Source organism: Cryptomeria japonica, chromosome 10 (genome assembly GCF_030272615.1).
Source record: "Cryptomeria japonica chromosome 10, Sugi_1.0, whole genome shotgun sequence".
Lineage (NCBI taxonomy): Eukaryota > Viridiplantae > Streptophyta > Pinopsida > Cupressales > Cupressaceae > Cryptomeria > Cryptomeria japonica.
The window spans coordinates 654878424-654894819 of NC_081414.1; the positions used below are offsets into that span (position 1 = coordinate 654878424).

A 16396-nucleotide genomic window follows, 5' to 3' on the forward strand; every position below is an offset into this window, starting at 1 on the left:
AGCTAACACTATGACCATCATTTAATATGTATTGCTCTATAAATTGAATTCTAAGGGCCTGAATTCCTCAGAACTCATTTTTGGGATTCTCGTCTGTACCAGATTTCTCTCATGGTATCAGAGCTAACGGTAGATGATCCTGAAGAGATCATTAACAGAAGGTTGTAATCGCCTGTCTGAGAGTCATGCTCATGTCGCTGCCAAAAGAATGGCTATTGACTGAAGATTTTAGTGAAGCTCTGGTCTAAAACTGCAACACAGTCTATATCGCAAGTGCTTTTCTGAGCATTTGTGCATGCATGAAGAGCTTATGGTGACCAGTCAAAGGCATAACTGTCTAGCAAAGAAGTCACAACTGATTTGTTTAAGCCACGGAAAGAAAAAGATTAACAGCCACTGTGATCATTGAAGATTGTTGATGTTGATGGTGTATGTGGCCAAAGCAAAGGTAGCCGAACCAAGCGGCTACATAAAGACAAGAAAAGACGATTGTTGTGAAATCTGTGAATAGAGCCATGCTCAAGGAGTAAAGACCAGATCAAGACGTTTGACGTTTTAAAATGAAATATTTTTTTTTCTATGGCCCGCTATCCCATGAGGTATAAAGATTTTATATGATAGCATTTGTGTTTCAGTGCCATTGTTTTGGAAGCAAGATTGCCCATGCCTTTTGCAGGTGACATAAAGGAAAAGAAAAATTATGTTCTTTTAAGAAAAGAAGTCAATTATCATGGCTCAATTGAATAGTTTGAAATGTTCACTCAAGTGATGGGTCACTTTTAATGAGTGAACATAAAAGAGATAGCTACCCAGCTATAAGATGTCAGGATTTGCCGAAGTGTGAAACAAAGGAGAGTTGAAGTGCTGATCAGAGAGATCAAAGAGGGCCGCTGTCCAAGATGCTGCAACAGGATTGTTGTTGAAGCTGTAGGGCGGAGAAACTGAAAGTGACATAAGGCCAAATAAAGGCTGTTAGTATTAAAGTCATTGAAATGTTTGGATTGGAGTTGAGAAGATCTACAGAAGTTTGAGTAAATCCATAAGAGTCAGCAGTAGCTGAAGAAGGAAGACTCTAGTAAAAGAGGTAAAACATGATCTCCATAGCATTGAGATCTAAATAGGTAGACAATGAAATTGTATTTTTTGGTGAATGTTTGAGTGATTTTGAACGGTTATTGCATTGAGTTGTTGTAAAAGGTCCATGATTAGTTGTACTCAGCACTCCAATATTGTTACAGAAGAGTTTAAAGATTTATGAACCATGCATGCAAAAACGATTCTTATAGAACTAGCGAACACAATGGCTAGTTATCCATGTGTCTGGATAGATGAATCATTTTTTATATGAACTCAATAATCAATGCAGGCACAAAAGAAGAAGCCCACAGTGATGATTTGAAAGTGTGTGCATTATAAGTTAGTTTCTCCATCATAAGAGGTTCATATTTATCCAGAACCATTTGTGAAGTTTGTGGTCATCTGAAACCACTTGTATGTGAGATTTGTGTTTAGCCAAAACCACTTGAGTACGTTTCGTAGTCAGCAAAAACCACTAGTATGTGAAGTTCATGGTCAACAAAAACCACTTGAAAGCAGAGTTAATGGTCAGCTAGAAATCATTTGTGAGAAGAGTTTGTGATTAATTAGAAACCACTTTGTAAAAAACCAAGATGATTATAATGAGGGAAAATTATAAAAATGAAACAACACACTAAAGACTTTAGTTATATTTAGAAATGATAAATACTGAAGCATGTGTGATTGAAAATAAGGGGAAGTGTACTAGTAATATTCTATGTTTATAAATCAACATTTGGCAATCAGAAATAGATTTTACTGCTTTGATTTACCAGTATAGTAGCAAACGTGATGAAGAAGATATAGCAATGTTAGCAAAGAGAGCTTTGGATTTGAACAGCAGAATTTGTGAAGAGAGAATAGCATTTCCTAAAAGGTCAGCATTGTGAAGGAAAGATAAGTATCTCATTTTCTCTGTTTAAATGATTTCAGAGATACGGCTACTACTAACAATAGTTTAAGTTTGTCATAATATTAAATACTCATTTTAGGGGAAAAATCTGATATTTGGAGTGATAATTTGATGTCACATCATTGATGCACAAGCTATGTATCTTTCTAAATCATGAAATAAACAACTTATGGATTATTTGGACTAATATGGTAAACAACTATTTGAAAACAAGTTCTAATATAGTTCTTTTCTAAATAATATATATGAAAAATATCAGCATACAATTGCCAGTTTATTGTTTAATACTTATAGATGCAAACAAGAATACCACAAGAACCTTCACAATTTACGGTCCGCACAAAACTTCAATTATAAATGTTCTTGATTGACAAAAATAATTGCATTTCTGATATGATAATCTATTATCGAAATGTTTTATAAAACAAAAATCCTTTCACTTATGTTCATGCAGTACCTTGCACCCAGAAGCAAATGGTATCCTTAAGTCAATAGAATATTTGGCGCAGCAATCTATCCAAATATTGTAAATGCCTCTCCAATCAGCGAAAGGGAGGGTTTCCACCACATTGCTCACTCCTCTGCAAAGCTGGGTCTTCAAAACATCATTATCACTGATGTGGTTGAAATACAGATTTGGACAAAGCAATCGTGCCATTGCTGGTAACCATATTGTAAGGAAACCAACACGAAGTTTTCGTTCAGCAATTATCTTCCCGTTTGCCAGAGCGTCCAGACATCCCAGCAGAATTGGCAGCATGATTTTCGTGTACCTGCTTGCAGTATAATGCTTTTGCGGTTGCATTATTATGTGGGCAAGTTTCATTTCCTCACATAATATCTTCAGTGCGCCTTCCATTGTCGTCCCGTCACAGCGCTCAATTAGAGTAAAGGGCCACAGCAGGGCAAAATAAGAATGCTCCTCATCTGCCAGATTTTTTTCAGTATTTGATGTCACAGCAATTTCAATGTTAGCTTTAAATTCCTCTAAAATGATATGCCTGCACATTTCTGCGATCCCTGAAGATTCATCTTCCTGCAAATTTTCTACTATAAATTTGCCCACCGCTCCTCGAATAATTGGTTGTTTCTTGTCGGCAGAGTCACAACTGGAAAGAAAATATAACATTGCTTTGATATTCTCTCTGACAAATTCTAAATAGTTATTGTTCTGTTTATTAAGCCGTGCATTCAGATCGGGCAGGACGCTCAAACTCAGAGAGGACAATAGATTTCTAATTCTGGACTCTTCCTCAGAGTTCCAACGAACAGCTTCCAGATATCTCATGCATTGTTGCATAAGTTTATCCACTAACAATTCCGAAGCAACAGATAGAATTGCCAGGCATTCATCCACATTGGAAAAACGGAGAGAAGAAGTAGAAGAATACATCATCTCGATGCATTTTAAATAGTTCTCAAAGGATTGATCAGTGGTTACCTCAATTTCAAATGGTCGGATATTAGAAGACCAGCGCTCTGATAACAAAGCCTTAAAAAAGTCCGAAGTTTGAAGAGTTTGAGAATGAAGGCGAAGAGGATTTCCATCATAGTCTTCTCTGTTTGGGCCAAATATTCGTAATCTTACATCAGCAGAGTTTGTGGCCCCAAATTGAGGCCGCAGGTCAATTTGCTCATTAGCTGTTGAATCCGTGCCTGATTTGATTTTTGTGCTTGGAATCACTGCATCAACACAGCAATTACACAATTCATAGTTGACTTTGCCACTTATAAGATGGTTAATATATAAACTTGTCCAGTGAATAATTTCTTCTGATGGCCTTTGCCCCACTTAATAATCCTGATGGAAGGTAATAAAAGATTGATGAAATATAATAAAAATTTGAAAGTGAATAAAATGAAAGATAATTGCAATACATAATACCTTCATCTAAAACCTTTTTTTTCTTTAGTTTGAGTTCTTGACTTACAATTTGGTCATTAGATTTTGAAGTCATTTCTGATTGGATGTTTGTGTTTGGAACCACTGCAATAGCACAAACACAAATAGAGTTCATAGATAACCTCTTATGATGATTGAAGGGGCAATTATCCATAAACAGGAATAAAAAGAGGAAGCAAACATGATAGGCCAGGATCTGAACTGGGAAAGAAGATCTGAACATAAAGAAGAAGACCAATCCAATTTATCAAAGAGCCAATACCAACAGCTGGAGGAAAATTGACAGTGCAAAAATAAATGAGATGAGGATTCCAAATGAGAATTGCATTACATCTTTTCCACTTGTAAGATGGTTAACATTTAAAGTTTGTAATGGTAAATTACAATAAATATGCTGGTGAATAATTTCTTGGCATGGTCTTTTAGAAAAAATCAATGTGAAAGAGAATAAAAGATTAAAGGTAAAAAAAGTGGAGAATAATAACAATACACACAATACCTTCATCTAAAAGCCTTTTTCTCCTTCCCATGCCTGATTGGATTTTTTTGTTTGGAATCACTGAAAGAACACAAGCATTAGTACAACTCATAGATAACTTCAGTACTTGTAAGATGGTAAACTATAATAAATATGATGGTGAATAATTTCTTTGTCATGGACTACACAGTAACATCTTTTCTTTACCACATTTCATAAAAGTAGGTTAAAATCAATAATAAAGACACGATACCTTTACCTAAAATCTTTATTTCTTCGTAGATTGAGCCCAACAAGATAATTGAAGATTGGATACAAATTTCTTCAGCATAAATCTATGGAAGAAGATTTAGATAGAAAATTGGACAGCATAATATCATAATAGAAGAAGATATGTAAATGAGGTATGAGGCCTTTGCTTTATAGAATTCTCAAGAGGCAAAATCAAGCGCTAGGCTACATTGATGATGTATGGTTAAGATTGAATGAACATTAGGGTTAAGATCAAAGTTGGAGTTATGAGACAAGTGTCACAAGATGAGTTTTATTTAGGGTTAGGAGTTGCATTATGACAACATCCTTATGTGGATGGCTAGGATTAAGAGGGTTAGTTTGGAATGAACGGATTAGATGAAAAGTTTGTTTGACTTCAAAGAAGTGTCTAGATATAATGAATTTAGACAAGGTTAGTCAAAAATGTGAGAGACACTTGTCACATGATGGCAATTATATATTATGATCCATGTGAATAAATTAAGGGCAATGATAAAAGATTTTAAAGGTGAATTGTAAAATTAATTAAACAAACTAACACTTGTACCTATACAAGGTTCAAGGATTAAGGTAAAAACTTAAATGCATTTTAACATTGTGTAACTATTATTTAATAATTTAAATCTACGTATTTTTGACACATTGCATATTTGTAACTGGAAATACTATTGCATTCATTGAATTTCTAAGGAGTTATTAATAAATTATTTAACAATCAATTAGAAATGAATATAAACTATTTTCTCACAATTTTACTTGATTTGTTAGATTAAATATAAATTTCTTAGGCATAACCATGGAAGAACATAACATTTATATAGAAAATTGAACAACATAGATAATGATGAATGAAGATATGTAAATAATGTTAGAGGCCTCTAATTTATAGAATTCTCAAGAGATAAAATCAATGGATAGATTGATAATGCTTGGTTAAAATTAGAGTAAAGATTAGGGTTAAACTCAAAGTTGTGACCATGTGACAAGTGTCACATGATGGATATAATTTAGGGTTGGGAAGTGCATTAAAGCAACATTCTTATGTGAAGAGCTAAGATTAAGAGATTTTGTTTAAAACTAATGGATGAGATGAAAAGCTAGTTTAACTTTTGGGAAGTGTCTAGATTAATTAAACATGTGAAAGGGACACTTGTCACTTGATAGAAATTTAATACTACAATCCATGTAAGCAACTTAAAGGTAGGATTGAATGGACAATAATAAAGAAATAAATTTAAATTGTAAAATTAATTCAATAAAATAAATATTTATTTAACTAGTGAGATCAAGCCAAAGATAAAATAATTAAATAAATAATATATATAATTAATTAAAGGTTGTGATAGAATGGGATATATGGTGAAATTATTTAAATATATAATATATTTTTAATTAAGTAAAATTAAATGTAATTAGGTATGCACAAAAATAGGTCTCTACATTTTGCCCTTCTTGAGATGGTGTTGCAACTATTTTGAAAGTGAATAATACTTATACACTTTGGGCTTAAATTAAACCTAATCAATTATATTCCTAGAGGTGTCATGAACAAGATTTTACATCTCTTAAAATATAGTGTCACAACAACAATTAGTAGCTATACCCAAATGAATACTTGACCCTAAGCATTTATGACTAGGTCAAGGCCATTGTAGATGCATTTATAGATTCAAGAAATCTTACAACTTATTACAATAATCAATTAATTTTCATAGATTGTGGCAAGGGTTAGATATACTAAACATACCAAAGAGAATGGTTCTTGGAATTTGCCCCTTTTGGGGTGGATCAAAATTAATATTGAAGGGGCAGCCAAAGGAAATCCTTGGCCGGCTAGCTGTGGGGGAGTGATGAGGAACCATTTGGGTTTGCTAGTCTCTGCGGTGATGCTCCCTTTGGGAACCCAGAATAACCATTTTGCAGAGGCCAACACCGCCTACATAGGACTACACATGGCGAGCAAGGAGGGGTTCAAATGGGTCTGGCTAGAAAGTGACTCGCTTAACATTTTCAAATGTATTAAGGGATGCACGATGCCTAGGTGAACTATTTCAAACTTAATCAAGGACTACCTTGAAATGATTGCCAACCTGGAGGATTTCAAGATCTCGCATGTTTTCAATGAAGGAAAAAAATCAACGAATCATTTGGTCAACTTGGCGGTTGATAATGTGGCGTGTAAATGGTGGAGAGGAAGGGAAACTTTCTAAAAAAATTTGTGTGACCTAGCAAGAAATGATGCTAAGATCTTCGCCCTTTCCAATAAAATTAATGATAAAATATTATGATGGGATGGGAGTTGTTGGGGTGATATTTCGAATTATTACCACTTTGAGAATTTGTAGAACTTTCAGTCTACCCTGTTTCTGGTTTTATTTCCTTCTGGTTTTTCTGGAGTCTTGTTGTTTGAATTGCTCGAGCTATAGAATGGGAGGTGAAAAGAATAGGTTTGAACCCATGACCTATGATAAGTGGCAGAAGAATATGGAGGTTTGGGAGGAAATTTCTGATGGTGAGATGGTGCCCTTTTTGGAGAGACTGCATGGTCATTTTGCCATTGTTACCAAAAGCTTTGTCAAAGGTTGGAATAAGGTTGTGCTAACTGCCTTCGATGCGGAGTTTCATGTTGATGAAACCTTGGTTACCACTATTACTAGTCTGGATATGAAAGGTAGAAAATTATATAGAGACAAGAAGTCGAGTGAGGAAGCTATTGTTGCCTTTTATGATAAGGAAAAGGAACGACAGAGGGTTACAAAAATGGTGGATGGTGGTTCTAATAGGAAAGAGTTGATTTCCCTCTGGGCTTATATGGCGGAATTCGTCATGAGGTACATCACCCTAGATGGTAGATATGCTATAATTTTCACGCCTCATTTTACAATCTTAAATCATTTTAGGCATGATAGAATTATTTCCATCCCCTTCTACTTGGTTTCATCTTTGGAGAATAGTTTAGTTAAACATTTTGAAAACCAGGATAACCCTTTGATTCATTAAGGGCTTATCTTGATGATTATGGAATACACCCAAGCTCATGAAGTGAAACTCTCCCCCAAGGATAAAACCCACATTTCCTTCTCTAATGTTGATGTGCAGTTTGTTTCTGACACGGAGATGGATGAGGATGACAGTGGTACTGCCATGGATTGGTGTGATATCAAGGATATAGAGGACCCTAAGTATAAACCAAAGAAAGAAGGGGAGTTTATGGTGGCCCTGAGAACTAACAATAGCCGGAAAACCAATCTTCCAAGGTGGGTGACAAGTAAGTTCAAATCTAGTAGCAGGAAAATGCAAGACCTAGAGCCCCCCACCAAATAGAAAATGAAATTAACCAAATTTAGTGGGTCTAAATTTCTGGACCACGAGATTAGGTTGGACATCCCCATAAATGTGGGTAATGAGAAATAGGTGTTTGTGAATCAGGAAAATAAAGGTGAGAAAAAGGAGGTGAAGGTGCTGGGAAATCTATTTTTGGAGGCTACTAGAAGTTAGGAGAACTATCGGAAGTGGGTGGATAAGGAAATTGGATCCTTTAAAGATGGGATTAAGGGAATTATTGATGCTTTCAAGGAATCCATTGGGCCCAGTAAAATTGAGAAGATCATGAGCATGATCCAGAAGATATCTCAAGATGTTGAAACTATAAAGGTCGTCCATGAGCACAAAATTGAGAAGCTGGAAGAGTATGTGAGTGATATCAAGGAAAACCTGAACAATCTGGTGGAAATCAGTAGGGAGGCGATGAAAAATAGTGTTGATGGTTTGGAGAAAATTAATTCCATGATAGCCGACTATAGAACTAGAACCATCAGCACTGTCCCTCCCTTGGGGGAAAGGTAGAAAATGAATGCCTTGGAGGGTGGACAGAGTGCTGGTGGTGGGAATACTAGCTCGGGTCCTTGCAATAGAACCAGAAATCAGAGACAGAACTAGGGAACCTCTAGATTCATCATGGAGGATTTGGATAAAATTAATAAGAGGATTATTCAAAAAAATATTGAATTGGTGCACTCTCTTAGTTGAGTGTCTTGCCCTCCTTTTTGGTTCTATTGTTTTTGTTGTTTTGGCTTTAGGTCTGTGTGGGGTTTGTCCCCTATTTTGCTTAGGTTTATTTTCTAGTTGGCTATTGGCCTTGGTCTGTAATACTCTGGGTTTTAGGTCCCTATAAAACCTATTTATCTTTATCTAAAAAAAATCATTTGAGCAATTTTAGATCAATTTTATCTTTATTGTTGTAACCTACATGAAAATCCAAACCATTTTAAAGAATAACTATTTCTAGGTTGGAGAAACTATTTTCTAGTGGTCAATATAACAACTTTAGTCATAATTTTGATTTCAGTAGTTACCAAGGGTAATCAAGTTTGGATGGTAAAAATTATGATATTTTCAAACTTCAAGGGTCAAAGATAACTTGTACCATTAAGGTATGTGGAATGGGGCAAGTGTAAAAAAAAAAAAACCAAAAAAGGTGACAGAATGTGGGAATGTCAAAGGTTGGGGGTCACACATACATTATGAAAAGTGCTTGGGGAGAGGGAAATTCAAAATTCCAACACTAAAAGAGTACTCAATGTAAAGGTCTCTAAGTTAGGAGGTTGGAGTTGGTGAACAAGGAATGGTGTGAAGAGATGGTTTAAATTTGGACAAAAAATATTTGAAAACTTTAAAACATGGGGGATTGAGATGATAGGATACAAGAACAAAATTAGATAAAATCCTACAACTACAACTTTGTTAAACAAATCAAGGAAAAATTGGCTCGAGTTAAAAAATAGAGGAGGTCCACAGGATTCAAGAAGATAGAAAAATGCTTAACACCAAATAAATTTGAGTTTGGGTATGAGAGATAAGGAATGCCAACAAGGGGAAGTCCAATGAGTTGATAAGGATGAAGGGAAAAGGTGAGGATGAATGAAAGGTTTATTGGGATGGATAAACCTGCAACTATAAAAATATAACAACTTGCATAGATTTAGGATTTTATTAGAAAATACATCAAACATAAAATCTTTTAGATTTCTTGCAACTATTACAACATTGGTAATGGCACAAGGAAATACTCAGAAAAATGGCATTCACCCTTTGATTCCCAAAAAGGGTAGTAAAAACTGATTCCCAAAAAGGGTAGTAAAAACATCATTCTATAGTATATAGCCCTTAAAATTTCATAGAAATAATTAATAGAGAATTTTTTCTCATATAAAAATTATACTCATGTGATAATAAATGATCTTAAATATGAATTGATATCACTCTTGGAATTATATATTAAAGAAAAAGGTTTCATCATTGAATTCTTTATTACCTTTCTTATTGTTTCTTACTTCCACTATTTTCATTATGATTTGGCACATGTAGGTTTAAGGGTGGATTGTTGATAAGAGAAGGCTTAAATCCATTATTGTGTGTATATGAATAGGTGTGATAAGTATGAGGGATGAAATGGGTAATATGTTAGGAAAGTGAAATAGAAGAGTAAGAATAACAAAGCATGTGCATGGGAATAGGTAGAGGTTGGATAGGTTTGAGAAATATGTGGAATGAAAGAGATGATAATTTAAGAAAGGGACATAGAATAGGAAGGAAAATGAAATGTATCCATGGGATTTGATATAGGGATATAATAAGGAATAGACATTGTATGAGAGAGGATGGTAGATGTAGGAATACAATCACCAAGAGTAGTTGTGATTAGTCAGATAGTGGTGGATAAGATAGGTATGAAGGTAATTTAGAAGGTGGGAAGTTGAAAAAAGGATAAACAATGTATGGTGTATACTAATTTAGGTGGAAGAACTACTATGGGGTTAGAAAATGTTAGTAGGAGTAATGTAGAATATGGGCTAATGGTAGTGTTGGCTAGATATATAAGGTTTTCAAGTACCACAAGTATAATTTGGAGCATTTATAGACTCATATATACAAGTTATATAGCCCTAAATCACATGCCTAGTATACTTAAATAGGCTATAGAAATATAAAATATAATTAAATAAAAAGTTGAATTCTTGAGAATAAGATAATTAAGTATTATTATAAAAATATATGATGGAACATGGAATTGTGAAAGGTATTAATGGTCTTTACAGAGAACTAAAACATGGGAGATAAGAGTATGAAATATATGAATTAAATGTATATTAAATAAATAAGACGATAAGTGAGAGTAAAACATGACAAATATAATATGAGATATGTATAAGCCATTGAAGAATCTTAATATATAATGGGTGTATATAAATGAATGTAGAGTTTATCATGGTATAATTTGTTTTATACTTATCAAATATATCATTTCTCTCTCTTTATTGCACCACATTGAGTTTTACTGCATATTTGACCTAATATTAAACATTTGACTTCAATCGATATTTTTACATAATCAAGTAGAAAATGAAGAGGAGATATCCTATTGGCAAAGTAGATGAAGCAATTTTAGCACTAATATCTTATAAAATTTGATATCATTATGTATAATCAATGAAGACATTTTAAATCATATTAGATAACTTTTTGTAGGATTTTTAGTGTTGGCCAAACTAACAAGCTAATTTATAAAATTGCTTTGTCATGAGTGTAATTTTAGTTATATAATTATAAATTTATTATAATGAGAATTATCCATATATTATTTTCAATAGAAGCATAAATATAGATTTTATTCTCATTAGATTAGGTTCCCATCTTAAGATTTATATGAGAACTCTTTAATGGAAGAGAAGGATCATAAGTAGCCCATGCCATCAATAAAATATAGGATTATAAATCTAGCTAATTAGCTTTCAAATTATAACAATGAGAAATATCAATTTAGCATAGGGCATTTAAGATGGTTCAAACAAGGTGTTTGTGTACCTATATGACTATAGACAATCATCCATGCATATAAGTAGAGTAGGAAAGCTTAGAGCTCACTTCTAAAAGTCCTTAAAAAAATTGAGATAAATTGATTAACTAGCATAGAATTTGGAAATACTTGAGAAAAGTAGAGTTCGCAATGTCTTCAATGTTTGGTGTATCACTCCATTGGATGAAGAAGAGAAACAAACTTTTATTTTGGATTTAGTTATGGATGTGAAAAAAAGGAAGATGAGGAGCTAAGAGATTGCCGAGTGTCTATTCTAATGGAAAGACCTTGATGAAGATTCCATGTGAGGAGCATCATGAATTTTGGAGCATCCTGAATTGAACTTGTTTAAGGGCAAGTAATTTTGAGTGGGGAAGACTTCTCTTTCCTCCCTTTATGTAATAATATTGTTATGTGTCAAAATTCCTTGATCCAAAGATCTTTTATCCATTCTCAAACATAAATTATATTTATACAAGTCTCCTCTTCCTCTTTTGGTGTCATACTAGGTTGCTCATCTTTATACACTTGGGTGAGTTGGGTATTTTAGATCTAAAAATGAAACCCTAATGGAGTATGTAAGGGTGGGTATGGTCACAAAAAGAGATATCCAACAGTAAATATTAACCCTGAAATAAAATGTGCATTTTAAAGAAGTAGAAATGAAAATAACACAAACCCTCACAGTATTTCAAGTGATAATGAAGTATAATGTATAGATACCAAACCACAAAATAGTGAAGGTACAAAACCTATAGTAAAACCCTAGGGTGGCATAAGATGAGATAAATTCACCAAAATACAATGGAAAATAATTTTTTTTATGCTAGAAGTAATCTACGCTAAGCAAATGAAATGCATGAATATAAGCATAAACTAACCTAGATGAATAATTTGAATTATATGGAAATGGATAATTTAAAATTAAATTCTAAGAAAGGAAAGTAAATGCAAGGGTTTGGGATACTTATTTTTTGGAATTTTGAGGAAGAATGCAACCTAATGATGTGAAAATATCTAATTTGTGTTCACATAAATAAACGATAACAAGGTGTGCTCATTGTTTTGGATGTTGTGCTAAACTATCACTATCTCATAGGCAAATCAATGGATTGAGTTCGATTTTCAAAGTATGGATCTAGCATGTGTCTCAAAAATCTAATCTTGGTGATTGAGAAATTAGTACCTAGTATATTATTTTCTTCAATTATTTGTTTTCAATGAATAGAAACATTTAAAATACCTTAAGGATGTTGTCAAATCACTAGGGGCAATGGTGCAGGAGCAACTAAGGGTTGAAATGCCCTTAACCAATTTTAGCTTGTGAGACCTTCCAGTGGTCATGTAAATACATAAGGATTGTGTCTAGTCCATTTGTATGATTGTTTAATTATAGTTTTTATAATGTATCTTATCGACAAGACCTACCCCGATGAGTTCGCTAGAGTTTGGAGTGGCTGTATCGGGTATCGGAAGGAGCGGTTTCACGTTACCCCGATGATTAACTTGACCTGTATTTGGACAGTGATCATGGATGATCCAACAACTATTGCTATATCGTGATGGGAAGATGATCGCTAGGTAATACTCACAACTTGGCGACAAAGCACGTGCAAAAAGAGGCGAGTTAACCATCATGTAGGTTGAAGGTGGATCAATGGCAGTCACTATACCACAATAGAGAGATGCACAGAACTTATTATCTGTGATTTGGCGACCAAGTGGTGGGGCTCAGCATAAGAGAAACTCAGATGGGTTAACGGGTAAGCAAGTTCGGGATGATCAGATGATTGTCGCTATACCACGATGGCAAGATGCACGAAGTTTATGCTCCACGACTTGGCAACCAAGATGGGGCCCGACAAAAAATAGCTTCATTCCAAGTGGTTAGTGAGGTCGTGCTAAGGTGGCAGGATAGGGACCCCGGAGCCAATCAGGGAGTGCCAAGTGGCAGAGCACATAAAGAGATCAAGAAAGATCGGATGGTTAAATTTCAAACCATTGGTGTAGTTGCAAATGGAAACCGTTGGTAACAAGATTCATCTCATCCAATTGGAGGAGTTCCAAATAGAGGATGTATGTATAAAAAGACACAATTGGCATCTGTAAGGGGCTAATGGTTAATCGTGGATCATTGATCATTGTTTGTCGATTGCCTTAGAGAACACATTTTGCTTTTCTGAAATGCAATAGAGAAGTCCATTTTCTTGTTTTCAATTAGAGTTTCATTTTTGTTCGTTTCACGTAAGTTGTTAATGTAATTGTTTCATTTCTCTATTCTGTGAGTTGTTTGTTTGAACCCGTGAATAAATTTGGGATATGTAAATAAATCTTTCCTTTTCAGTTTTTGTTCCTTGTTTGCAATAATCAAATGGCTCTGACTTGAAACTGCATAAGATCTTTGGAGATTGTCAAGCAGAGCCAGAAATGTACAGTAGGTTTTCATTTGAGAGAGACCAGGAAATGGCAATCGCCATTTCTTCATACTGAGCCTAGGTGAGCTTGGCGATAGTCCGGCTAGGTATCAGTAATTTGAAGGAGATAACTTGTAGGGGAAGGAAACTGCTGAGAACTGGGAAAAGATCCAGAAAGCTACAACCATGAAAAATGAGACATTGTGTAACCATAGGGAAGAGTTTGCTAAACCAAACAAGATGGGTGGTTTTGCAAAAAGAGAGTGAATTTATGTGTGTCCTAAACCCCTGCAAGGATTTAGTGAACAAGCTTACCTTGTGACGTTGAGGAAGATGAGATAAGAAAACAAATGGTAGGGAAGCCCTTAGAAGTCTAGAGGGGTAGACTTGGAACCCAGAAAGGGATAGAAGCAAACCATCAAAGAAACCAAATTGATGGCAAACTAGGATACTTCTATATGATATTGATATTAGAGGAAGGTTAGACTTGGGAAGAAAGTAGTTGATGTCAGACACTGAATCAATAGGAGAAAATAGTCTTAGAATGGTGACAAATGCAGAGTTAGCCAAGAAAGTAGAAGATTGGGAGGAAGAGAATAGACTCCTAAAAGAAAGATTGCTACAATTGGAGAGAAAACTAGATGCAATTGAGGATAAAACTGAGAAAGTAACAATCTAGGTTAGTGAAGGGAAGGGTAAAAAATCAGTGGAAGAGGATAGGATACCTCCCTGAGACATTGTTCAACCTGAAAAACCTTTCCTTAAAGCAATTAAAGCCTTAGGAGAAAAATCCCTACGACTGCCACTTTTTTATGGTAAAATGGATCCTGAAGTAGTTATGGAATGGATTGAAGGATTGGAGAATCACTTTGAGTGTGATGGAATTAGTGAAGCCCAAAAGGTGAAGGTAGCTAAGTCTAGATTGAGAGGAGCAACCTTGACTTGGTGGAAATTTATCCAAGAATAAAGGCAAAAAGAGGGTAAGAACTAAATAGTCAGTTGGAACAAAATGGTAGCCAAGGTGAGGGAAGCCTATGTCCTTGAATATTATGAGATCCAATTACACAAAAGGAGACAAAACCTGAGACAAAGAGACTTGGATGTGAGCAGGTACACTAAAGAGTTTCAAAAGTTGTGTCTAAGATCCAAGGTGGTAGAGGATGAGAGCATCAAGGTAGCTAGATACTTGAATGGATTGAGATGAAATATTAAAGAGGAGTTGAGTTTGTTATGTCCTAAGATTGTGCATAAGTTCTCTCAATTGGCATTGAAGGTGGAGGAAAAGAGTAAAAAGAAGCAAGAACAAAGAAACAAAGGAAGAGGCAGAGGAAAAGATGGTAGAGGTCAAAGAGGCAGTTTTGGTGGAAGAGGAATAGATCAAAGGTCCCAAGGAGAGTCCAAACTTATAGAGAAAAGTGAGGATTCACATAGCAAGAACAACTATAGATAAAGTGGATCATCTAGCAACCCAGGAAGAGGTAGATCTAGTGGACTGGGAAGAGGGTCCTACTTCTCCACCATGAAGTGTTACAATTGCCAAAAGTTGGGTCACCCTGCCTATAGATGTCCAGAGAAATCCTCTTCATCTCAAGGAAGTGAAAGAAGAGTGACATATGCGCAAGAAGATGCAGAAAGAAGCAAGACATAAGGGGTGAGCTTAGCTCCTGAAGATGGAGGAAAAATTAATGATGAGAAGAGCCTTGATTAAGGAACCAATTAAAGAAGAAACAACTCAAAGAAGAGCTTTGTTTAGAATCAAATGCAAGGTCCTTGGTAAGTTTTTTAGAGTGATGATAGACTCAGGGTCTACTGACAACATTATGTCAAAAGAAGTAGTAAGTAAATTGAAGTTGAAAATAATTCCATATAGTAATCCATATAGGGTCACTTGGCTCAACAAGGAGCAACATGTGGTAGTGAGTGAACAAACATGGGTTGAGTTCAACATAAGTAGTTATAAGGATAAATCCTTGTGTGACATCCTGCCTATGGATGCTCTCCATCTACTTCTTGGTAGACCATGATAGTTTGATAGAAAGGCCATTCACAATGGAGAGAAGAACTCTTATTCTTTTCAAAAGGATGGAGTTGCATACCATATTAAGTCCCTAAGTGATGAAGGAGAGAGTAGCAAAACTAAAGGCCCAAATGTGTTATGGGTACGTCAAAAAGAGTTCATTAATACTCTTAAAGAAGGAGAAGGAGTGGGGTTTGCTCTTATAGTGAAACCAAGGGAAGCAAAGCAAGAAAAGAAGGTTAAAATACCTCATGAAGTGCAGCGGATACTAGACAACTTCAAAGCGATCATAAGTGATGGAGCACCATCAGCCCTACCTCCTATTAGAGCCATAAGCCATTAGATTGATTTCATTCTAGGAGCATCATTACCCAACAAAGAAGCCTACAAGATGACTCCTGAATAGAAGAAGGAAGTGTCTAGACAAGTCCAAGAATTATTGGACCAAGGGTTGATAAAAAAGAG

The 16396-nt window shown here is 35.0% G+C and overlaps 1 protein-coding gene across 1 annotated transcript; it reads right to left on the minus strand.

Moving 5' to 3' along the window:
• Positions 1-813: 813 nt before the first annotated feature.
• Positions 814-4423, minus strand: LOC131073353 (BTB/POZ domain-containing protein At1g63850-like). The gene is made up of 4 exons (XM_058009761.2): positions 4393-4423; positions 3876-3977; positions 2448-3673; positions 814-969 (listed from the first exon to the last, which is right to left on the minus strand). The coding sequence occupies exons 1-4, from the start codon at positions 4421-4423 to the stop codon at positions 814-816; spliced, it is 1515 nt and encodes a 504-aa protein (XP_057865744.2).
• Positions 4424-16396: the final 11973 nt, after the last annotated feature.